We start from the raw sequence: 25,921 nt of genomic DNA, 5'->3' as shown, positions 1-25,921 counted from the left end.
GTTGTGCAACCAGATTATGAACTTTATAAACCAAAACCATACAAAGCAACAAAGTCATCTAAATTGTTTATGAATTATTGTAATGTCAAGGAGCTTCATAATTTTTTGAAAATATTTCCATTTATACAAACTCTCAGCACTATGGATTCAGGGACACCTGTCTTTTCTGCTTTTGAGGACAAGTCAGTACAACCCTACCCTGATCAATAAGCACCTATCTTATTTCAGTGGTTTGTGCAGGTATGCTCAAGTGGTTTCAGACTCTAGCCTTTCAAAGAGACTTTTAAATAAGTATGTGCTTCCTATGGCACTTCAATGTATTTTAGTGGGAATACGACCATAGACTCCACATTGTGTTGAGAGAGGGGTACAGGCACAAATGCAACCACACTGCAAGTTGTCTGGCACCAGGGGATTTGGACCTGCAGTACGCTGAACAGATCATGCATATGTTGCACTACAGTGCCCACCAAATAAATGCGTTGCAAATAAATTTGCCTCAGAGTGGTTGTCTGTGCATGTTTCTACTCAGTGAGAATCTGTAGTACACCATCAGCAACTGCAGCCTGTCTGGAACTACATGTTCTTCCGCAGAGATTTTTTTCTATACCGGATATTGAGTTGTTCCAGGTACATACACAGCGGCACTTTTCTAGATTCCTGGATGCCCTGTGACACATCCATTAAAAGTAGTAGTCTGCTGCCAAAACTGATGCAAGAAAATAATGAATGGAGACAGGCAAAACCTCCAGTCTAACTCACAAATTCCAGTTTCATTCTTTGAATTGATGTGTAGGACACCAGTCACCAACTTAAGTAGTGAATCAACCATTCTTTCCTGAAACTAGGGAATTCAAAAATTACTTGTTTTGTTTGGACTTCATTTTCAAAATCCCAATTGTCTCTAAAATATGTTGAGTCTAATTGCTGGTTTAGAGCAGCTAAAAATCTCATTCTTCAGGAGTGTATCTGCGCTGCCTCATAGCTACTATACTCAGTTGAAAATTATGTCTAAGTCGGAGTCAAATGCTGATACCAGAAAGTAGACAATTGCAGCTTGGTGGTATTCTGCATTTGTGAATCTCTCTGGCCAAAGCACGTGTGAAAGAGGCGTGAACTTGTAAGAGATTTTGCCCTTAAATCTCCACATGGAGCAGAGCCAGTAAGAATCAGGCTTGCTCTCTCAGTACATCTATCTGCAAATAGCTACAGTATAGTCTAAACAGACATAATAATCCAGTTTATTTTGGATGATTGATTAATGGGAACATTACTCATATACTCAGTGCATGACATTTCCTATTACTTGTTCGTATCATTTGAGAGTTAAAGGATATAAATACTTAGGAATTTGCCACCAGTTGGGTTGCCACCTGTCTGCTGAACACATTAAAGGGGGAAAAGGGTGAGTTGTATTCCATTCAAGAATGCTGTAGCTATCTATCTGAGGGACTCTGAATAACATTTCTGACACTGTCAGGGGAAAATTTTCCATAGCAGTCTCAATACAGACTCAGCAATAGGGTCTTTTCTCCCTCTCATAGCCAGGTATTTAAAGGCCGTTAAGAAAGATGGAGGTAGAGGGAAGGGAATTATTTCACTGAAGCAACTTTACAGTGCTCTGGAGCTGGCACTTCTTTCAATAAGACAAGTCAGTAGACAGCTAAGGACTATATATATGCAATCAAAGTGAACATTTAGCAAACAGCTGTTGATCTGTGTATGGATTCATTGCTTCCTTGGTTAATGTTTATACCTGACATTGTAGCAGTTGGTTAATAAATAGCTCATTTGTGTGAAGAACTGGAGATGGTAAAAAAACAGCAACAAAAAAATCTAGAACAAACACATATGCAAATCCCCACCACATTTCTTTATGTAAAATACCTATCAAACTGATGGCAAGCTATTCTGTAGCATGACATCATTTGGCCCTATGAAATGACCACTGACAGGTCTATTCACGGTATCTATAATTAGCTACTTACCTCTAAGTTTCAGTGATTTTGAGCAGCAGACTGATGTAAATGCCTTAAATCAGCCTCTGGAGATGCCTTTGAAACCAAGCAGACTAATGCCTAACATGGGCATCAACACTACATACATATGTCAGGCTTTCTCCTGCAGCTTAACCTTGGCCTTAAAATCATGGAAATGCATTGAGAAAACTCAATGTCCTGTTTGGAAACAGATAGCTGTGCATCTCAAGGGATGCTGGGGAGGATGAAAGTTCCTCTTGCTATAGGTTTACTGCCCTTGAATTACCTCACAGCATCATTTTTCTAGAGATATGTACGTCCCAATAGACAGAAACCACTAATGGTGCCTTGTGGAGTGCTATAGAGGGGAAGCCATTCAGGAATTAATAAACCTTTAATGTACACTGTTGCTGGGTCTGACAGCAAAACTGCTGGAGAGCGTGCAGGAAAGGGGCACAGTGCCACAGAGAGCTTCTGTTGCATGTACAACCACACCACACAGTCTGACTCTGAATGATTTGTAACACAAAACAGCAGAGACATAAATGGAGTAACTTATATAGTTTTCTGAAATTGTAATGTCAGTCCCCAATTCTGGGGGGACAATATAGTTCCCAGTCCCAAATTCTTAAGGGAAATCCTGAGGTAGAAGTTAAAATCAGACCACTTGCTTAAAAACCAGCTTGATTTCAGTGTGTACTAGTGTTTCACAGATCCTTCTTCCCTTGGATCAGTCTTGTCTGAAATTTGTTTAACAGTATTACAATATTCAAAAGAAAAAAATAAAAACCCACAGTGTGTTTTTTGATTTAAAATGAAGTCCATTTAGACACAGGGACCCTCCTGCCCCCATCTCCCAGTGTTGTACTTTAATGCTTTTTGCAAACTAGGCAGTATTTTCTAATTTTGATTTTATAATTGCAGTTAATCCTCCAAATCTTCAAACAGTCACCATAAATCAATTACTCTTTCAAGTCAGAGACAATCTGGAGCTTAAAATTATTACATATATATTTATGTGTGAATGAAAAAATTACTAGATATTTATGTGCATTTTACTCAACAATTTTCTTCATTGTTACATTTTTCATATGATAATTTGAGAACTAGCAGTCTGACTTACAAATTTAAATGCAATTTCTTCCAGTGAAATTAAAACTGAAGTGAGCAGAGTCAGAGTAGCAAAAGGCTAAAAGTGCACTAGATACCTCTGAGGGTATGCTGATGTCTACACTCAGCTGGTGTCACACTTGGGCAAATCCTCATCCCGCATCACAAAGTAGGGCACCTGAGTATGACACAGCTTCCATCAAGAGCATACATTTAGGTTCCCCTTGAATAGAAACTGGAGACGAGAGAAAGGAGCTGGCTCTTACCTAGATCTCATCCAGATACTAGATGTTAGCAGCATATATGCCTGACTGAGGAGCTTAACAGAGGTTTTGGGTCTGTCATTTTAGTTATAACTTAAATTACTCCAAATACCTGAGAAGCCATTCCAATTTGCTGTGAGTTACTAAGAGAGAGGCGTGCGAGTATTTTCCAGGTTGCTCCAAGCTCTGCCCAACCTGGCCTGGTACACTTCCAGGGATGGGGCAGCTACAGCTTCTGTGGGCAACCTGTGCCAGCACCTCACCACCCTCACAGGGAAGAATTTCTCCCTTCTATCTAATCTAAATCTACCCTCTTTCAGTTTAAAGCCATTTCCCCCTTGTCCTGTTCCTACATGCCCTTGTAATTCTTGTAGGCCCCCTTTAGGTACTAGAAGGCTGCTATAGGGTCTCCCCAGAGCCTTCTCAAGGCTGAACAAACCCAACTCTCTAAGCTTGTCTCATAGAAGAGGTGCTCCAGCCCCCTTATCATCTTCATGTAGATCTCTTTGCAAGGGAAGAGAAAACTTGAGTTTACTTTTTCAGGAGATATTGATGGTTTTGGAGCTCTGGGACAAATGAGGAAGATTCTGAGAGCCACAGAAAGGGGAACTAATGACAGGTTAAGAGTCTCTGTGCTTTGTTCTGTATCTTTCTGAAACAGCACATTTTATTTCCCCTGTATGGATGGGAAAGGCAGGCGGCCTGCCAGCTGCCAGTAACATTCCGCTTATTTTGCCTGTTGCCTTGAAAATGAGTTTGTGTTATCCAGGAGTGTGTTCTTGATTTATATCCAGTTAATAGAACACTTTTCATGGTGCACCCTTTGATCCTGCAAGTAACTTTTGTTCACATGAGCAGTCTCATTAAATACAAATCCCATCAAATGCAAATACAAGGCTCATCAGCAGTTACAACAATACTAGGAAATCCAGTGTGCTTAAACAGTTGCAAATCATGAGTTAGCTGATACGATGCTGACTTAAGATGGAGTGGTGCAGACCAGGGCGAAGCACTGTATGTGATGACCTGACCCTTCACATGAAACACAATGACATTTCTGAAAGTAGTCAAGGTCATTATGGATGTTCTCCGACCCAGTTACAACGCAGATCCAGCTTGCTATACGAGTCCTTCATTTTGCACTCAAGCTATACAGAAATCTTGTTTATGCCCTTGAACAAGACAACAATATTAGACTTAGATTAGTAAATATTTTGAGTGTGAGCACAGCTCATTCCATAGTATCTGTGCCTGGACAAAACTTTAAAATCTTTTGAAGTGCTGCGGAAAGCAACCAGAAATACTCTTACCAGAATGGCCAGCTACAGGGAGCAGTTTTGGGCTGGCTCTAATAGGTATGCATATGCAGGCATATTTGTTTGCGTAGGCCAAAGAGGAGAAGCACATTGCAAAATATCTTAAGAACAAGAAATGACACTGAGCTGAAGTAGATTTTTAAAGCTCTTGAGAATGAACAATATGCTTTTTTACTAAACCAGTTGCACATAGATATCAATGCACACAATTAAAAGAAAAAGACTAATCCTGCTGTAAGTTCACCTCAAGTATTTCATGAATTTCACATGATCCACCCACTTTTTTCTGTACCTCTGCAATTACCATATCAGCAGCAATAATTCTCTGTTGTTCAAGTGCCAGATACAACATGGCTTTCACATTCCTGAACGTGGCATATTGTGCTGCTCTGTTTGTTTGTTGTTTCAGAACAAGATTAAATTTTATTCACTTGTGCACCGCACTGAACTTTAACCCACTCTTCGTCATCTTCTTAATCAGTGATTTGTTTGTCTTGCTCTTTGGTTCTCAGTTTTTTATATTTACTTTAAATTATGCATGAAATCCATGTTATTCAAACGCCTTTTTGAACCATTCCTATTTTTCCCTCTCTCATCTTATTTGGAACTATCAATCATATACATAAAGTGTAGGAGCGTCTGATTTTTTTTTCCTCTTTTCTACTAACTGGAAAAGATGAAGTAGCTCCTTTCCAACTGCAGCATGAGCATTTTCATGCAATATTTTAGTTGACAAATAGTCTATCCATTCAGCAATACAAAAGCTTCATGAACACCGTTTCAAGATTTTGCTTATATGGGAAAATTAGTTTGGCTAGGTAAAGCTGTAACTTTTCTGTGTGTGTGTGTATGCATAGGACAAGAGCTGATTATTCCAAATTAACTTATTTTGAGTCCATTTTACTTGAGAAGTTAATTTGCAATAGCTAAACAGGAAGAACTCCCCTTGTAGATGAGACTTTGAGCATGTGTAACTACAGAAGGTGCTCATCTTGTCACAAAGTGGAATATTTGGCAAATATAAGAGAAAACCCCTTATCAACATCTAATTATAGAGTGTATAGCAAGTAGTCACAGATCAGGCTCCCAATGTGATGTGCTTTGTTTAAACACTGATAATATTTTAAAAATCAGCTTTCAAAGAACTTTAATTTGGAATAGAATCTTCTTTTAATCATACCAACAAGGTGATCAATCACTACTTGTTAGCATGTGCTGTTCATGGGTTTACCACCAGGTTGTTCAGAGCTTTAGCATACATAGCTTATTTCTCTAGTGTAAAAAAGCAGCACTGGTATACTTTTATCTTAGTTATATAAGCAACAAAAGATACATAATGTTATGTAAATAAACATTTTTTGCCATTCCCCTGTGACAAATAATTTAGCTGATGGGTACAAATGACAAGTTGAGGGTGTTCTCTGTCTCAGTATCAACAGAGTCTAAAAACTGGAAGACAAAGTTTCTGCTTGTATTTCCAGAAATGTTTCTTGGGTATCAGATTAAACGGTATAAGAAAACGCAATTTCTTTATTGTTTCTGAAAAAAAAAAAATATAAATGAAGGGATTGAAAGACAGGCTGTAGTTGTACAATCCTTCCCTAGAAATGCTAACAATAGAGTCAGCATCTCTATTAAAGCAATTGGCATCTCAGTACGTTTGGAAAACAAACAAGAAAGTATCTTAACCGCATCCTTGTTTTCTCATCCATGAATGAACTGATCTCAAAGGCTCTGAGCCTGCAAAGACTCCACAAATGGACAGTGAAGCTATTTCATCAAAATTCTGAGTCATGATATCAACAGGCTGCAAGATTTCTTCTTATTTCAAGCAGGCTCTCAGAGAAACAGATTTCCATTTGCCTGAATTATAACATTTACAGTTCCAGAGAGAATAAACACCTCTTTGGGATGTGTGGACATCGCTGCAAATACGAGCACATAGTGCAAAATCACCCTTTTTTAGTCACACTGACATAAGCAGTGATTTTTAAACTACTGCCTGATCACCGAACCCAGTTTATTTATGTATCTCAAAGTCCTTCTGGATCTCAGAAGTACAACCTTTCTTTTAATAAATACAATTAATTTGAGCAGGGAACTGCCAGTAGTCATTGCATAACACACTTGTGACATTGGGTAGTGTAAAAGATAGTGTTTCCTTGGTGTGCATCACTATTGTTTAGCAATAAAACCATCAGGATGTCTCAGAGAATCACTTAGGAATCATCATATATGAGGAAAACCAGTAACCTGGCATTTTTCCTGGCAAGTAATTATGGCAATTAGTCAGGATAGTTGGTCTAGTATATATATCATCTGCCTTTACTTTAACCAAGGAAGTTTTACTTAAAACTCTTAACTCACCTGTGAGTCTTTGGGGGTCAAAATGGTGACTTATTAGGCAACATGAAAGCAAGAAAAGCTCTGCTGGGTCAGACCATGGGTCCATTTAGTTCATTATTCTGTCTCTGGGAATGGCAGGAGGAGGTGCTTCTTAGGGAGGATATGTGAACTTGGCCTTTTTCTGTGCTTTGCTCCCCTCATACATCCCCATATCCTGAACTGTTAGATTAGGGATGGTAGAGAATACATCCCCTTAGTAGCTGTTTATGAAACATAAATCTGCCTAATCCTTTTTTGAACCTGCTGCACTCTCTGCCTTACAGTGTCCTGTGGCAGTAAACTCCAAGAGTTCTCTGTTTGCTGTGTAAAGAAGTACTTTCTTCTAGCTGTTAAATCAGTTTAAAGCATCATAAGCTTATGTGTTATATATATGGGCTTATATATATTATTCAGTTCTATTCACAGCTGTTCTTTGTGACAGGCTTCCATTGAACATACATGTTCATATTCATCCAGGAGGACAGTACAGCTATAGTGGAAAAGCAGACTGAAATGCCTATTTTGAGTTGTTCTGTGCTAAAATATTGAAGTTCTTAAGTATTTAGGCAGGGAACTTGTGCTTATCCTGGTCTGAAGCTGAGAGCTCTGCTTCTTAAGTGATACAAAGTAGAATGGGTAGTGTGGGGTAATCTAGTGGAAGGAAAAGATGCAGCTATAACTTTAATTTGCTGGTTAAAAGGATTCTGGCCTTTCTGAATCAGCATCAGGTCTCTGTCTAATCTCCTTCCTCCACTCATGTTGCAACAGAGGGTTGCCTAAGCGAGCTATGTTGGCTCTTTGCCACTCAATATTTCCCTTCACCAGGGAAACCCCCAACTGGCTTTTAAAGCCAGCTTTATGGCCCCAGGATAGTGCCAAAGGCGGTATGAGGCGCCTCACCACCTTCTTCAAGAATTTGGAGGCAAAGGTGGGGGAGGGGATCACAGGAGACAACCTAGGCAAGCTCATAGTGAGCTATTCCTTCCACTTTATTAGCTGATGCCTCCTGTTTAACATACTGAACTTCATTATTGTTTCTTCAGGGGCAGAGTTGCAAGAACTGATTCATCGGTTTTGGACAGGCAAATAGGAAGCAGCGTGCAAACTGGTCTTCGACAACTGAGAAGCACATAAACTTATAGAAAAATAAAAAGCTTCTAAAAGTGCTTTGTCTCTGCCATCCAGAGAGCATATCCCTCCAAGAGGAAGCTCTGTGATTCAGGGGGAAAATCCCGTGACAAAGCCTTTAGCCCTAACAATTGCATGTAAGAGAGATTAAGTCATGGGAAACTCTTGTGAATAGGGTTGCATGAATAAAAAGGAACATGCAGCAACATGAAACATGCCTAGCTTCAGGTTTCACTGTGATCTTGAAACACAGGCCGAGTTTACAGAATTGTTCACTGGGGTACGTACATGCGTCTTTTGAGCAAGCAGGGGCCTCATTTTAAGGGACCTGGGGGAGGGGTAGTGAGGGGGACACTACGAGGCACAGCTTGGCTTTGCATCAGAACCATTCAATTAACCAAAATGAAAAGGAGGGGAAACCCGGTGTTCCTCAAAGTATTAAAGGGACTGCTTCTTGCTTGGGGTGGCTCTCGATCACAGGCCCAGTACACCACAGTGTCCCAGTGACCAGGAAGCCGCAGTTCAGCCTTCAGGAACTCGGAGCGCAAAGCAAGGCAAACAACAGCAGAAAACTTCATTTGCTGGGTTGGGTTTTTTTTTTTTGTTTGGTTTATTTTAATGCTCAAGCCATTACACGGCCGCTCAGCTGGAATCCTAGTAGCTCTGTAACAAGTCACCACAGCAGTCAGGTGCACCAGCGAGCTCGGACTCGAGGAGGAGGCACCGCTTTAACTGGGGTTACAGTTAGGATCAGAACCTACAGCTGCCCCCACTGACGGGTGGAGGCAGGAGAGGCCTTCCGGGGTCACCACCCGCGCCGGCGGTGGCTGAGGAACAGGCCGGGGCCGCCGGGCGCAGGCCGGCAGCGGCCTTCGGGAAGTGTAGTCCTCCCTCCACCCCGGGGCGGGGACCGATGGCGGCGCCGCTCTCCGCCTCGCCCCGAGGGTCCGCTAGGAGTTGTAGTCCTTTCTGCTTCCAGCTCTGAAGGGGCCCATGGCGGCGGGACCCGGCAAGACTACACTTCCCAGCGGGCCCCGCGCCGCCGCCGCTGTCCGGGCCGCCCAGCGCCGGGCGGAGCGGGCGGCTGTAAACAAACCGGGCGGCGGGCGATGGCGGCGGCCTTGGGTTGCGCTGCCGGGCTGTGAGTGCCCGTGTGCGCCGGGGCTGGCGGCTCCGGGGTGCTCCCCGGGCAGGGCTGCGGCGGTGCGGGGTCGGGGCTGGCGGCGCACATGGATGACAGCAAGGTAAGGGGCCGGCTCGGCGGTGCAGGGAGCCCGGGTGGCCCTCCTGCGCCTGACTCCGGCGGGTTCAAGTTCCAAGCGGTGTTCAAGTGTGTGATGTGAGCCCCCGCAACAGTGAATGGGCAGGGAGCTGCGAGGGAGGGGAGTGCTCCCGCTAAAGGCTTCTGAAGTCAACTTATCTGAAGTGTTCTCTTGAAGGCCTATGGTTGCTGTTGGTAGGAAGGAGGGGTTGTCCCCTTGGTTCTCTTCACTTGCTGCCTGCCTTGGAGTACAGCGCTTGGATGCTGCTGCTGGCTTTTCCTCAGAGCTCCAGGAACGGGCCAGAGGCTACTGGTCTGGTGTGGTGGATCATGCCTCTGTAGCACCTCCGTAGGAGCTTCGGCTGCAGCCTTGTAATGGGTGCTGGTGCTTTGATTCTTCCTGCATCTGCTTATGAGAGCAGCACAGTGGCATCCCTGAAGGTGCAGGTCTTCTATTTAAGCAGAGTGAAACATCAGAAGATGCACAAGGAATACCTCTTCCACTTGCTAGCACCAGGGTGCCCCTAGAGCAGGACCTACAGGGCATGTGTGAGGACCGAGAAAGTAACTGCTGTGTCCACTCACTGCAGCATTTGACAAGTGAAGCTCCCTGTTGAGTTTGGGTGTTCCAGATCACTAGAGTGGTTATGGTAGTATCCTGGGTTTTGTGTTGGAGATAGCTCACTCCTGGGGATCTAAGCTAGGTGAAACCACACGTGAGGTAAGCTGTGAGGCAGTTGTTTTCTGACTTGGAATGAACTCTGACCTTGGCTTGAGTATTAAAACTGGTCATGTGGTAGTCATAAGCCTCTGGTACCTTATCTGTTCTCAAGCTACCTGGTTTTCTTCCCATTTGAATTTTAGTAAAGCAAAATTGCATTGCCTGTGCTGATCTGCCTTAATTCAAAGGAGGAAAAAATACTTGATGTAATTTCTTAGGGAATAAATCTAAGAAACTTAGAAATGATCAATAATTTGTCGGTATAGAAGATCCACAGAATGGACCATAAGTATTTGAAAGGTTCATGATGATTTGCCAATTTAACGTGTATACTATTTGGTTTTATTGAGTCTGCCTGAAAGCTGCAAAGGAAGGTGGGAGGAATCAGCATCACTAAAGTCAACCAAATGCCAGAACTGCAGGAAAGTTTATATCATAGGAGCAGTAGTTTAGAAGATCTAGAAGATGTAATTCTGGAGGCATATACAATTTGTGAGTATAAGATGGGTTTTATTTCTTTTAGTGTTAAGAACGTTTAATTTCTCCTGTATCAGAATTAACTCACTGGTAACAGATAACTTCCAAATTTTTCATTTATAAAATATTTTTTTATCTATTGTTGTGTCTTGTGGAGACCTAATAATCTGCCTTTTTTTTTTTTTTTTCCTGAAGTGTTGTTGGACATGTTTACTAAATAAACTAAATCTTTTCACCCAGTAAGATAAGTCTTTGTGCCTTTTTTTTTTTTCCTTAGGAGAATTGATGTTGAGTGAAGGGCAAAAAAAAAAAAAAAAAGGCAAACAGAGTGGAGTATCTACTCCTTCTATCTTACAATCTCAGCTACAGTTTCCTAGTGTGACGTTTTGACTTAAAACTTACCGCCCAGATACTTGCGAGGACAGTGGCATTGAGAAGAGTCCAGCCCAGAACTACTGAGTGTGGCTGTACCTAAGGAAAGCTTTGAATATCTTTGTTACCTCAGCAGGTTTTTCATTAGGTAATAACCTCAGGTGATATTGGATCTTCTACTGAAAATAGCTGATATTAGTGCCCACTGCTCTGAAAGGCTTCTCTGTAGTTGTTCTGAAAGGCTGTGGTTCCTTTCAGAACAAGTTCATAAGGCTGCAGGTTGCACTAAGGGCTTGGTGGCTCCATTCAAGAGATGCCATTTCTCTTGGGAGGCCTCTTCCCACTGCATATTGTTGTGTCAGGATGAGGCAAGCACTATTTATACTTCATCTTATAGCCAGTGTGGTCTTGCAGCTTGAGCCAGCTTGTCCTTGATATCTTCTAAAAGTTCACTGAGTCACGTTTTCCTCCTTACTTGAGAGGGTTGTCTGGCCTGTTCAGAGAGTCCTAACTGTGAATTGAACAAATGTGACTGTGAAGAGAATTTCGCTGTAGAAACTGAGATGACTAGATTACGTTAGTAGTGAAGTAACCATTCTATAGCTACATCCACTCAAGTTCAGTGTTTTGCTTCATCTGAATTTCATAAAGAATTTAGAATTGGGCTTGCAGGCTGTTACGTTTTCCCAAATTCTTAGTGCAATATAATTTAGCCTTACCTGGTTTAAGAGCATTAGAAAAATAGTTCGTTGTAACCCATTCCTCAAAATGGGAAGGAAATAGTAAGAAATAAATGGAGAGGTAGAATATCTGAAAGTCAGATGTAGAACGCTTCTCTGTTCCAGTTTTGTAGCATGTTCTTAAATTATTCACAGGAAAACCCCCCAACCAAACCCAAAATACAACCTTTTCTTTCTTCTATAGAGCTGCTCTGAAACTAGGGCTTGTTCAGGTACTGGTCTCACTTCTCCTTGCTGTGGTTTGAGCCATTGGTTGTGTAAGGGAAAGAGTGTAGTGATGTAGGTGTTCCTTGGCAATTAATCTCTGTCAAAATAACACTTGCATACCTCTGAAGTATTTGGGCACAGGAGAAAGGAGAAATTCTGTCACTCGTTTCTACCCATGAGAAATTAATTACTCATGGAAGTATTGCCAGAATGTACCCTACATCCAACAGCTTCTTAAAATCTTTTGCTAGATCAAGTCAGCTACTTACATGTGTTGGGTATACAAAGGAAGGTAAAAAAGTAGACAGGAAAACCTTTTGTTACCCAGTTCTGATGACAATAAAGCAGTCCACTCTTTAGATTTTTAAAAGAGTAGATCTCAAATCCTTGTGCTTGTTTCAATTCCCCTATACGGACTGAGCCAAAACATGAATGAGTAGATAGAGTTTCAAGAAGTGATTTTTTGAGACAAATACTATATTTTAAATGGTATTTTTTAATTTAATAAGCAAAAGAAAGTGTCTCTCTGATTTCAGCTTTTATAGGTGAGATTATCATCAACTATATGCTAAGTTAAATTCTGCAGACCTTTAGCCAGCAATGCAACCAAGAGTCTGCTTAAGGTGATTCCTTGAGCTGGATTTCAAGTACGTGGGTTGGTGGAGCACTTAAGAGTGTCTTGTTTATCAGAGAAAGAACGAAGAGCTGCTGGAAGGTGCTGAACTGGTCAATGCAATCTCAGCACTGCTGAGATGTAGTGCTAGACAGTGCTTCAGATAGTATTGTTTTATTCTGCCAAATTGTTGCAAACCTGGTGATGTCATGGTGAGGCCAGCTTTATCACAATCTTCTAGCCGAGTGGCTCAGTTCCTTGGGGTTGTGAATGCTAGTAGCCACATTATGCATGTGTCTCCTTCCTAAGGAGGACCTCTCTGTCATGCAATCTGGCAGTGCTTCTGTAGAGATCTGCTGAATCCCTCTAGTAAAAAAAAAAATCCAGAAATCTGAGAGCTTTTTCTTTATTGGGGCAAGTAATTGCAGCTATTTCCAATTCCAGGTCAAATAATTTTCTACCCGAACCCTGATGCCAAGCAAGAATGATGTTACGATCCAAGTACTGTATTAAAGGGGGGGGAGTTACGTTTTCCTATTTTCTGAAGTCTGAGTGAACTGGAATAGGAGGTTGGTCAGAGTTCTGACAAATGCATGCCATTATTAATATTTCTATGACAGATTCTATGATTAATGTCGTTCTGGGTCTTGATTGCATGTGGCTCCCTGAAAAGAACCCCAAATCCTGACTGCTGAATGCTAATAGATCACATCCTTTTATAAACTCTAGAGGAATATAAAGGGAGTAAAAAAATGTTTGCTTGCTTGTTTTTTCTTGGTCTGTTGCCATCTTCAACATCAACTAGCACTTCTGCTTTGTCTTCTTTCTGTCACATAAGCATGGCAGCTGAGCAGGCAAACATGACTAGAAGCTGGGGACGTGGGATGGTGGCAAACGGTTTGTCAGGCCTACTTTTTTTCCCCAGCTGCATTGCTTAGGGTTACAGAATGAGCTTCTAAATATTGTTGAGTAAGAAATTGTTTAGGATGCAGGGTTTGATTAAATTGCTTACTAAACTAGCTGTACAGGGTGACGCATAAGGGTATGGGGAACTCCAGTTCAGGAGCCATGAAGACAGTATGAGTCTTTCAGGGTGGCATGAAGGCAGATTATTAGGGTTTTACTGCTTAAAGTCAGAGCTGGAAGGAAGCTTTTCATTATTTCCATAGTCCTGGTGGTTGGAGCATTGGCAAGCAGTGACCCAAGAGGTACAAGCCTTCTTCCTCCCATAAGAGATCTTGTGTGGTGCTGCAGTGGTAAAAGATCTTGGGGGAGAGAAAGCAATTAGTGCACCTATCTGTAGAAAGCTCTTCAGAGGGACTAAAGGGAAAACAATTAATTGATAATGGTGGATCAAGAATGCATTTTCAATGTGCAAAGCAGTCTACGCCAATGTCTAATTTCTTCGCAAACTGCGAAGTGCCTTTGACTGTTTTGTGCCGGCGTCTCTAGATCTGTCCATAAAACCCATGCTTTTAAACTCAGTTTGTATGAGCTCACTTGGTATCTTACTGGTGTAAAAATCCACTCTCCCTTGCCATTTGTATGTTTTCTGTGTTGATGTTACCCCACCTTAAAAAAGGCACCAGCTGCATATAAATATACATAAGATACTTTAAAATAATAGATCCTTAAAAAGAAATTATTTTATGGGATTGCAGTGTTGGATGGATTTAATTGCTGTGAAGCTGTGCTGCTTGTTTGTGGCTTTCATTCCCAGCGCTTGCCCCAGATGCTGGCTGGGGAAAGGTTGGGTGCTATTTGCCAGTAGCTTTAAGTTGTTGGTAGGGAGAAACAAAGAGTGGTAGCAACTATTGCCCAGCCTGAGGTTCTGGTGAAAGAGCATGGCTGTGAGATGCTCCTGTGTGGGACTAAGACTTGAGTTACTGTTTTGTTCATACAGCAGTACGTGGTATGCTGGGACTCTGATCTTGAGTGCTAGCTCACTCTTCTAGAGGGTCAGAACTCAAGAGTGGCAAAGGTTTTTTAGGAGAGCTAGAGTGTATGTCTTTACCAGACCTTATCTGCCTCTTGAATTCAAAGATTGTCTTGAAACTACCTTGCATTGACACAAAAACCCCTCAGGTACTAAAAGTCTTTGAGAACTGAAGTACTTTGGCTGTAGTGTATGAAGTAATATCAAGAAATCTTTCAAGTGTAAGTAATAATAGATGGCAATTGTGAGTACCTACAGCCCCTCCTGGGAAGACTGTGTATATTTCTAACTCCTGCTGAGCTAGGACTATAAAAGACACCACGCATAAATATGAGTGTGGTTCCATGAGAGGACAGAGCTGTGCTTGTCATGCCCAAAAGGGGACAATCACTTTCCTTTCTTTGGAGCTTCTTTCCTCCTTGGCCGTGGCTGGTTAGTTTTGTCCTGCTTTGGTGAATATAGTATCTCAACTAGAGGATCTTAAGGAGAACACCTTGGTGGAGTGAATGGATTATTCAAACTGTGTTCAGCAGCTCAAATCTTAAAGAGCTTGATTTTTTTTTTTTTTCCTTTGCTTTTCTGAATGTCTTATGTTTGTTTCATTATCACTAGATGTCCATTAAGTACTTTCTGTTCCTCCGTTTGCCTATGGTGGGCAGCTACTCCTGAATAAATTAGGAGAGGCTATATAGAGAGGATAGAATTATGTTGGCATGTGATTGTTGACTCACTTTCCAAAGAGAATAGGCTCAATTGTATAATCTTTTTTTTCCTCCATTCTAACACATCAGTTCACTATGTTATTGTTTCTATTGCAGCCTGCTAAGTTTGTAGAACAAGTGATTTCTTTGAATGTCGAAGCTGACTTGTTTTGTAGTATTACACAGTTAAAAGTGCCTTTTTTATGATGAACTCTGATATTTTGAACACTGCCTGTTAGAAAAAGTCTCATCTGTATACAGTATGGTGGAACACGAAGCCAGCAGTGAAATTCTTGTATGTAGGTGTGTGTTAGGTGTGTTTCTCCACACCCCCTCCATTCAAACAGTGTGGTCAGAATGCAAATAAAGAGAAATCCTCACTTCAGAGGGGAGGTGGGGTGTGTGGCTGATGTAATGCTTTTACAGGGTGATGCTATCTGATGGCCAGTGTACTAAGTTTCAGCCCATATTTAAGACTTTAACTCTTGTGCCATGGTCTCATGTTAAGAGTAGAATATTTGGGTGGGGAAGCATAGCGTAAACATTGAGGAAACTCTTCTTTTTTTATTTGTAGCAATAGAAGCTTTCAGACCTGTAAAAAGGAGCCACAAAGGAGGAGGAGAAAATGATTGCCAAATTTGCACTCCATAGGACAAGAAACTATGGGGTTACATTTCTGCAAGGAAGATCTAAATTAAGCACTGGGGAGTGTTGAATATGGGGATAGGTTGCGCAAAGAGGTGTGAGGAGACAGTTTGCCAGGCTGTGTAATAACATTTTGAAGGTAAACATGGGCAGAGTGGATAAGTACAACTGGAACAGAGGCAGCAGAGGCAGGACTCAGTGTAACTGAGTTCCCTATTTAGTAGAATTCCTCAGAAGACTCTTGAAAAAAATTGGGACTGAGGAAGCTCAGATGGCTAATGGGTAATTCTGACAAGTTGCATTTTTAAAGTAGGCTGAAACTACAGTCATTTAATTGCAACAAAACTAAGTTTTGGATTATATTGATATAAATAAATATTTCTCTTTTTTTTTTCAAATTAAAGTGTTAAACTCCATAATATAATATTTCTAGAGCTGGCAAGTAGACTGAGACAGGCCCTCTTGAGTGGTACCTGGTGTGAGGGTGACTCAGCACTGGCAGAGGTTGACCAGAGGGCTTCAAGGAATCTCCTTGAAGATATTCAAAAGCCATCTGGAGACCGTCCTGTGCGGCTGGCTCTAGGTGGCCCTGCTTGAGCTGGGAGGGGAGTTTGAACCACGTGATGTCCAGAGGTCCCTGCCAACCTCAACCGTTCTGTGGAGCTCCTACAAATCAGATTAGTAGCATTTACAATAGGACTGCTTAAGCACTGACTTCACTATGAAATTGTATCTCTCTCTTGTTTTTGATGTTGTCACTGAAAACTTCATACATCAGCACCCTTACTTCCTCTATCACTCCAGAATCAGTGAAAGCATATGCATGATTTTCTACTTGAGACATCTGGTAGGCACAGTGACATGGTTACAGCATTACCTTTGCAGAACAGGATCTTTACTGTACCCTTCCTTTCCAGGTGGTTGGAGGCAAGGTAAAGAAACCAGGCAAGCGAGGTCGTAAACCAGCCAAGATAGACTTGAAGGCGAAACTTGAAAGAAGTCGTCAGAGTGCAAGAGAGTGCAGAGCCAGGAAGAAGCTGAGGTACCAGTACCTGGAAGAGCTGGTTTCGAGCAGAGAGCGAGCCATCTGCGCTCTCAGAGAAGAGCTTGAGATGGTAAGAAACTGTCATTTAACCTAACCCTCAATATTATTTGGGACCTGTCCTCGTGGACGCTTGTTCTCAAAATCACTGTGACTGAGAGTGGGATTTGGCTAGCCATAAGGTATCAAAACATCAGTAACAGATGTATTCGGCTATTTGTCTATTTTGAATACAAAGCTCATGTCATAAGTTATCTGCTGGTTTTGAACTTGAAGCAAGCAAAGAAAGTGCCATCGCATATGAGTCTGTCGTCTTTGAAGTGTTTGTTTTGGAAAACGTCTCACAGAGGTAGAAGGAGGTAGAGGGTGGAAAGAGATGTGTTAATATATCAAGGGGGGAACATATATCCACAGTGAGTCATTGCTTCCCACAGATGGTTGTCTCTGCTGGGGAGGTTGATTCTTGCAGCATACTCTCTGTGTAGTTGATTGCACAGCTGTCTTGTGTTCTAGCACGTATAAGATGGGTGTCTTGGCCAAATAAGCTGCATTAACCCAAGAGAATGTTTCATCTGGAAACAAAGACTCTGCTCCTCAGTGATATTGAGATGCCATTGAAATTCCGCTGGAGCTGAGGCTGTTGTCTTGACCTTGCACTAGGTTTGTTTGAACAGGCAGGGTTAATCACAAGTGAATAGGGTTAGGATTGGGTGGAAAGTCAGTCAACTGACCATAGTTTTTTTTGGTGCGCTTCAGGGTTTGTGAGTAAAGAATTCAAGATGAGGGAAGTAGGAATAAGGCACATGTGCTATAACTGTGCCTTGCACAATCAGAAAGGCCCTCTTAATAGTCAGTCAGCCCCAGAGTCATGTGAAATACTTGTTTTTAATAGGCCATGAACTGGAACGGTATTCTGGCATGGCAGCAGCGAGAAAATGCACAAAGTGTTCCATATTGTTTAATGATTACAGTATTCTGTCTAGTATTGCCACCAAGTAGCAGTTTGTTGCCTGAAACTGGATTTACTGAGGACAGGTATGCAACCATGGACACGTGCTTAGGCTCATTAGTGCTCTGCAGTTTTGAAAGAGGCTTCAGCCCAGTAAATTCAAACCTTAAATGAATATACCGGAAGGTGAAGATTAGAGTTCTGTTTTGTCTGCTAATGTGATCCTAGCAGTTTGCTAATGCCTAATGTGTTTGTATATTTCAGTACAAGCAGTGGTGCATGGTGATGGACCAAGGGAAAATCCCCTCTGAAATAAAAGCCCTGCTAACTGGAGAGGAGCAAGGCAAAACACAGCAGAACTCAACAAAACTCACCAAGGCTGGGAAGACAGAAGCAAACAGCAGCAATCCCTGTAAGTATGCAGCTTATGATTAATTCCTATTTTGTTACATCTTTTGTGGTGTAGGAGGATGGCTGTGGTGTAGGAAGAAACATAAGGATGTGCTTTTGGGCACAAATAGTTGATTGAAGCAAAGAGCTCAGTGGGTGGTACAAAGACTCTGTGTAATGTTTACATGAACAACACAGAAATTACACTAGCTAGGAAGCTGGGCAGCTAATTTTAAAAGAAGACTCAATCTCTGTGTTTCACCAAGGCCTGTGGAGACCTGTGAAGACCTGAGACCTTAATCTTTTACAGCATTTTCTGTTTTCCTCATGCAAGGTAAATGGAGCACATAAAACATAATTGAATTTTAAAAACTCCATGAAGAAAACATTATTCTAGCTGCAAGCACTCAAAAGTGAGAACTACTGGACTTGGGATTTCCTTTGGAGTCTTCTTTGTGCCTCATTTGTTCTTGTCCGGGGAATGAAATTAGGTTCTTCTGGGGATTGAAAGGTGAAAAGATCATGTGATATAAAGTCATATTCCTAATCTGTACATGCAGAGGAACAGTTAAGGTGTAGCATGGGCAATTCTATATCTCACGTCTTCTAATTTTGTAGTATTTCATATGAAAGGTTAAATTACACTTGCTGTACTTTTTTAAAAATAGGAATTCCTAGCTTTATGTTTTGAAGAAATGTGAAACCACATCTGTAACTGTAACAATCTTCCCCCATGGTGCATCATTCACAGGAGGCCAATGCAGAACCTTCCGCACTGCAGCAGAGGTAGCTTGGTAGCTAGCAGAAGAATGCTGTTGTGAGAGAAGTGGATGCATCCCCAGATGCAGGGGGAAGGATCCCAGCCCGCTGTCTTCTCTTTGTTCCTCCCCACATGCAACTACTTGATTATGGTGTTCCTAAGCCTGCGTGGAGTGGGGCTTCTGGGGTAATAGGTGTTTGTGTAAGCAGAGCCTTGTTCTTCCTTTCTCTACACCACCCTCCCCAAATACAACTATGGCAGCTTTTGGGCATTCTCAGTAAGAGATGGGGGCTGCTTTTGTGTCAGAGCCCAGAATTAGACAGGCTTTGTGGTTGTAGTTATGTGGTTGATAACCATTGTGGGAGTCTGAGAGGTTCTGTAAAATAAAAGCAAGAGGAGGATCTCATAACAGCTTTGCTAAAGCCAAATGCAGTATTGTAGGTTGAGGAGAAGGAACTGGATCAAAAGCTTTCAGCAATAAGGTTTATAATAATGTAATTTGTAACCTAAATAAAGACGTTGCTCTCAGCATCCTTTTATAATGTAGCATGTCTTCTATGTGATTGAGGAGAGACACTAGATATATTCTCTGCCCATACTTCTTTTCGCAGGATGTATTTCCCACCCCTTGTGCTCCTGGTAAGATAGTCAAAGCATGTCCCTCTGCCTTGTTTCTAGCAGTGGAACAGCTGCAATCTCTTCCCACCCATCATGCCCTGCTATCTTTCTCTATCTACCTACACTTTCAGCCCTAGTATCTTTCTAGACTGCAACTTAATAAGAATTTTGCTATGCTGCCCTTGTTTCCCAGCCAAAGATAATGCCAAGAGTTGGTAGCAAGGAAAACAAGTTGCATCAGTTTGGTTTTATGGTAAGAAAGGTGATGGCAAAGTCTTGAGTCTTGCTCATCCTAGATATTGACAGATAACCTGCTACTTTCTTTAGACCTCTCTTTCTCCTGTATATGCTTTTTGCATTGATATGATGCGATGTGGAGAGTGGAGCTCTCAGGATTTTCAGTGGGGATTTTGCTTGCTTATCCTCTATTTTGTTGTGTAATGTCTTTCTCTGTATTATATGAAGTGCATAGAACATTTTTTAATCTCATGTTTTCTTCTTTGTTTCATAGAATAAATATTATAATGAATGACTTTGCGAGACTGATTATCTTCTTTTTACTGAAATAATTTGGCCTGTTTAGCATTATCTCAATTCAGAATTAGTCAAAAGCACTGAAAATAATAAGGTGCTATACTGTACAGCACAGTTATTTTCAGAATTCCATTCTAAGAGCTCATATATTAATCCTTACAGCACAGTTTTAAGTTTATTCTCTAGACCCTCCACACACGTCCTTTGTTAGCAATTGCTAGAAATGTTGCATAGGCATGGAAAACTATCATGAAAGGGTAAGTAACACTGAAGCGGAGATGGGGAGGATATGAGGGTTTCGTCCTGTCCCCCTGCCCTGTATTTTAAGCTCTGAACTGCAGTTTATCCTGAAAAATAGCAAGAAACCCAACCCATAAGTTTTGGGATTTTTTTTTTCTATGTTGAATGCTTGCCTGTCCTTTTTCTGGATTCTCTGGAGGGAAAAAACCCAACAAAACCAAACCCTAGGCCAGATGTCCAGAAGAATACTCTGTGAACTTTGCAGTTGGATTTTGTAATAGGATCATGCCACAAGTGTAATATATTATTTTTGGTTAGAATTAGACTTACACAGTCTAGTTTCAAATGTAAACTGTGTCTTGTATTTAAACATATATTCCAAATGTTATGTGTATATTTAAGTGTCTTTCTGAATCAGGGATGTAGAAAACATGCAGAGGAGTTATGGTATCCGTGACCAGAACAGCTCCACTCAGCACTAGGTAATGTGACAAATGCATCTCTGATCTCACCAGAAATGCCCTACTTCCTCTCTTCCCTTCACTTTTATTTTGTGTCACTTTCTGTGATATCAAACAAGAAACTTCTTGGGAGTTTTCTTTTATGGAAGAAACAGAGAGTTGGAATTGCTCATTGTGATGAGCAACAGTTTTCATCTGTTCCCCATTATGGTGGCTCCTGCTTCTTGGCTTAGCCAGCAGTTGGCATTACAGGATTGTGTTTGGCAAGCCTGGGCCCAGCTCTATGTCATGAACAGTGGCATCCATGTTCTAACAGGTTCTTTGTGCTTCATGCAAATGGAACAGGAGGTGTGTTACAGCCTACATCATCTTAAACCGTTTCCTTGTTTGTCCTGCAAGCCAAAATACATGTGATACATAGTTGGAGGCTCTAACTGCAATTCTCAAACCTGCTCTAGGTGCCGTAGTTCGTTACAAATGTAGGATTCCCAGCAACAATCATTAATTTGATAAAGTTCTGTGGCTTCCATCACGTGGCAGATCGTGCTGTGTTATAAATGTTCTGGCCTTAGGTGGATCTTCAGGAGTCCTTTACTTTGAAGTCTAGCAGCTCCCCTTGAAAACTAACAGAAATATTTGTGGTTCATGCTCATTTGATACTCTAGTGCTTACAGTCTTCATCCACATTGTGGTGGTTCCTAGAAGTGATATAACCAGGACTGTCTAGGAGTCCCATACAGTACCCTAAATAAAGGAGGATGGTTTAGTCTTATCCTCTCTTTGTGTAAGATGGGTACAGCCTTCCACCTGTTTCTCCTGCAGTGAGTGTGTGCAGCTGGTTCTCTCTCACAAACATTGAAGAAAGGAAATGAGCCTAGAAGTGCTTCATTTTCCCACTTGCCATGGAAATCTAATGGTCATCTAGAACTATTTGCCCAGCTAAAGGTGGGTATCTTTTGGAAACTATCCACAGTCTTCAGAAAATGCTGTCTGTAGTATTTGGTGTTCACACCACCACAAGAAATCTGCTACAGAAAGGTGTAGTAAGACTGAACTCAGTTGATGCTGATGGACTAAGCACCACACAGTTACACAATCCTTTTGGAGAATGTAAACCAAAGATTTACCAGACAGTAGAAACTTCATAAGAAAAACATGCACCAAGTCTTGTCTTTTTATGTGCTGTTTATATGCTTTGTGCATAGACTCCTGACTTGTCTATTACCTGAGAACATTTTGTAATTATATGTAGAAAAAAAATAGTCTGCTTTCATATCTGATGATAATGTTTGTCAAAGAATCTGTATTCTAATAAGTGCTCTTCAAAAGACTTATATCAGAGGTGTTCATTTTTATAATGTATGAGGTAAATTTCAAAAAGCTTTTCTCTTCCTTGACAGCTGAAACCTGACTAGCTTTGTGAGAGTGCTTGTGACTTATTTTTCCTTTTTTTCCTTTTACATTTTAGGGTGAAGATAAATCTACATAAATAATGAAGCTAGTTCTTCTGGCATCCCATGAAGAGATGAAGGAGATTTGGCATCATAGTTCCATTTGCTACTTTCCAATAAATTATAATCTCTATAATTAGCTATAAAATTACTGTTAATGTAAGGACCAAATGTTTGAGACTAGTCTAAAAATGCAGAGAAATCAGAGGAAAAGCTGAAATAAGAACCCTAGTCCTCATTATGCTTAAGAGCTACAGCCTGAGTGACAGATGATTGTCTGATGTAGAAATACCTGTTGTAGGTAAGCAAGGCAGAACACCAGCTTGTGAGTGTCCTGCTCTTAGTGCTGCTGAGCGTTAATTTCTGCGTAAGTTATGTCAGTAACTGAATTTCTTGTATAATTCTGTTGTGAATGGGAAAACAGAATTTGTATGGGAAAACAGAAGATTCTAATCCGCAGTAAAATCTGGGGTATTGCATACCAAATAGTGCATCAGTGAACTAAAATTCAACTGATGCTGTACCTATGGAACGTATAGATCTGTATAGGTGGATATAGAAGTAGAATTTGTAGTGTCAGTCACAGCAATTGCCTTAAGCAATTTCTGCAAAGACTGTTGCTTGATATTATTTATACTGCTATCTGTATTTTCTTTATCTTTACATTTTAACTAGAAAATGCTGTCGTCGTCAAGCTAATGATTTTCAGTAACACCTCATTAAAAAAAAACCAAACCAAACCCAAACCCCTAAACAACTGACTTTGAGTTTCTTTTTTTCCTCCATTAAAAGCACTTGGGAGGTAGAAGTTTTGCTTCCATAACTAGTGCAAGGTTTCCCCTGCTTTTTTGTGTGTCTGCCTGTAACTCACAACTGTCCTGGTCAATGCTACTAGCACTAATCGCTGCTTCAAGCAATTCTTCTATATGATCTTTATATATTAGGGTGAGTAATGGTGACATTTTTAACTACGCTGCAGCTGATAGGTATTCTCATGAAATAAATCGGTGAGTAGAAGACTACAAGTGGATTGTAAAGTGTGTGTTTTCATGAGACAGTGTTCCATGTGAATAGAAGTAGCTTGCTATGAAAGGTGACTCTTTTCCATGCCTTCTTTCTCATGGCAACTTCCAAAATACATTTTGATCAAGTTATACAGTGCTGGCAACTGTGTATTCCTGTACTAAAGCATACCAGCAGTGTCTTCCAACTTCACCATCTCCTTATGTGGCATGCTCCAAACGCCTGCTGGTGTAAGAACAATTCTTTCCTACTCCCTATCAAACATAGATCCTGCTGTGTTGCTAGGTCAGTGTTTTCTGCTTCGCATTTCTGGGCTTTTTCTTTCCCCTGTGAAATCTACTTCTCAGTATGCATTCCTTTTTCCTTACAGAAAAATAGTGTTCTGTGAATCTCCTTTCTTCCCCCAGTGGCCTGGCAGCTATTTTTCAAAAGCCGTCAAGGGTTCCTTTTCCAGAGGGCTACTTAAAACCAGGGGTTATTTGCCTGTTTCTCTCTGCGTCTGCAACATGCTCTGTCACACTCACCAACTCACCCTGAATATCCCTTCTGTATTTTAAGCTCTCGGTAACGTCAGCGTAAATACCCTTTCTGCACTACAAGCTCTTAGTAATATCACCCTTGGTAGCTCTGGACCTGCTTCTTGTTTTGCAGCTTAGCAGAAGCAGTGCTGATACCTGCTCTCCGCAGAGCGTTTTTTTTTGCTTGTTCCAGCCTTCTTACTGCTCAGGGGCCCCCAACACAAGAGGGACATGGGCCTGTTTGAGTGAGTCTGGAGGAGGCCACAAAGATGCTCCAAAGGCTGGAGCACTTCTGCTCTAGAGGCAGGCTGAGAGAGACGGGCTTGTTCAGCCTAGAGAAGAGAATGCTCCGGGGAGACCTTAGAGCAGCTTCCAGTGCCTAAAGGGGCTGACAAGAATTACAAGGGCCTGTAGGGATAGGACAAGGGAGAACGGTTTTAAGCTGAAAGAAGGTAGGTTTAGATCAGTCATTAGGAAGACATTCTTAACTCTGAGGGTGGTGAGGCACTGGCACAGGTTGCCCAGAGAAGCTGTGGCTGCCCCATCCCTGGCAGTGTTCAAGGCCAGGCTGGACGGGGCTTGGAGCAACCTGGTCTAGTGGAAGGTGTCCCTGCCTGTGGTGGCAGGGGGATTGGAACTGGATGATCTTTAAGGTCCTTTCCAAACCGAACCATTCTATATGGTTCTGTTTAGCTGTATGATCAGGAGGAAAGCAATGCTGTTAGCGACAGCAGTGACAACGTTGTACATTTGTAGATGTTGGGCATGTGTTAAACCAGTTCCACTACTTACACAGCTGTATGTCTTCTTTCATTTGAAACACTGAGATTTAGATTATTCTGTTACTCATATTTCTGTAAAATTCCAGGTTGCCCAGCATTTTGACCAGTGTCAAGGTTCTCAAACAAAAGGGTGAATTCAGCTTAGATTTATGTACCTGAAACACTCTATGGAGCTAGAGGGCAGTTCGTTTGCAAGAGACAAAATTTTGGCCTCAAGACCTTTACCTCATGAACATCAGCCAGAAAAGGTTTCATCAAAGTAAACAGAATAACAGAATTAGTTTTCCATTTAAACCTAGAATCCTGTCTGGGATCTCAGCTAGAGACAGGGGACAGAGGTATCACCCAGATTTCTGATCAGCTAATTACTCTTGTGACAAGTATTTGTGTAAACCTTCACAGGGCAATAGCTCACTTATACTTCAGGGGTCTATCGATGAGAACCAAGCTGCATTTCTTATTATTCTTAGGGCTTCTTGCCATCTGAAATAAAATAGTAATTAGCTTTTTAATTACTAATATACCAATGGAACCAAAGTGGATTACTGCAGGTGTTTGAGAAACAGCCAATTAACTACTACAGCTCTCTGGATTTACGTAATCTTGTGTCTTTGCAGTAGCTGCTTAATGTTGTCATCGTTGTCATCACCATACTAAAGGGGTGGCATTGTTAATGGAGCTGATATTGTCTACACATGCTAGCAGATAAAAAAGGCTGACTGACAGCTGGAGAATGATTATAAAGGCTGTCTGGTTTAATCCCTCTGCCATGAACTGCTTGTGGAATGAGCACAGTTGCAGTTCTGTGGATGTATTAATAAAAAAACGTGGGCACAATGATGAATGGCCTCTCGGGGTTGCTTCCATTCACCTTGCAGGTTTTTTTCTGAATCATGCTTTTTGCCTGAAATAAGTCATATAAACCAAACAAATTTGCCAGTTACTAACACAGCTTTGCCTTGGTTAATCAGAAATACCTTCACCAACTGTAACTTTAAATATCATCCGTTAACATAGATTAAAATTCTTTGTTACCATAAAATCACTTTTTCCCTGTCCTCGTGAGTATGTCCCTACCCATGGCAGGGGGGATGGAACTAGATGATCTTAAAGTCCTTTCCAACCCAAACCATCCTATGGTATAAGTTAAAAAACCTTTGAGAGATAAAGTGTGGTTTCAGGGAAATTTAGAAGAAAGTAATCCTGAGAACTAGGGTGAGAATGCTACTGGTTTTGCAATCACAGTGAAAAAATTCCTGAATGTAAGGAGTGAGTTACAGAGTGCTCTGTAAAGTGTGA

At 41.4% G+C, this 25,921-nt stretch overlaps 1 protein-coding gene and 1 long non-coding RNA gene across 6 annotated transcripts; both read left to right on the top strand.

Moving 5' to 3' along the window:
* The first annotated feature begins 9,222 nt into the window (after positions 1 to 9,222).
* CREBL2 (cAMP responsive element binding protein like 2) lies at positions 9,223 to 23,324 on the top strand. Of its 5 annotated transcripts, XR_003990749.1 has the most exons (6): positions 9,240 to 9,425; positions 16,772 to 16,969; positions 18,110 to 18,257; positions 20,806 to 20,869; positions 21,671 to 21,793; positions 22,317 to 23,324. XR_003990749.1 is itself a non-coding variant. In XM_030480913.1 (4 exons), exons 1-4 carry the CDS (start codon positions 9,411 to 9,413, stop codon positions 22,319 to 22,321), a joined length of 366 nt encoding a protein of 121 aa, XP_030336773.1. In that variant the 5' UTR covers positions 9,223 to 9,410; the 3' UTR covers positions 22,322 to 23,324. The 5 variants fall into 5 exon arrangements, 3 of the variants coding, with proteins under 3 accessions (XP_030336773.1, XP_030336772.1, XP_030336774.1); XR_003990748.1 differs by lacking the exon at positions 20,806 to 20,869; XM_030480913.1 differs by lacking the exons at positions 20,806 to 20,869; positions 21,671 to 21,793 and having other exon boundaries at positions 9,223 to 9,425.
* On the top strand, positions 12,163 to 16,013 carry LOC115605861. The gene is made up of 2 exons (XR_003990750.1): positions 12,163 to 13,966; positions 14,305 to 16,013. It is a non-coding gene; the product is annotated as an uncharacterized LOC115605861 (long non-coding RNA).
* Positions 23,325 to 25,921: the final 2,597 nt, after the last annotated feature.

The sequence above is a fragment of the Strigops habroptila genome, chromosome 3 (assembly GCF_004027225.2).
Source record: "Strigops habroptila isolate Jane chromosome 3, bStrHab1.2.pri, whole genome shotgun sequence".
NCBI lineage: Eukaryota > Metazoa > Chordata > Aves > Psittaciformes > Psittacidae > Strigops > Strigops habroptila.
The sequence above is the reverse complement of the archived record's forward strand: the minus strand, read 5'-3'. Positions and strand labels throughout refer to the sequence as shown.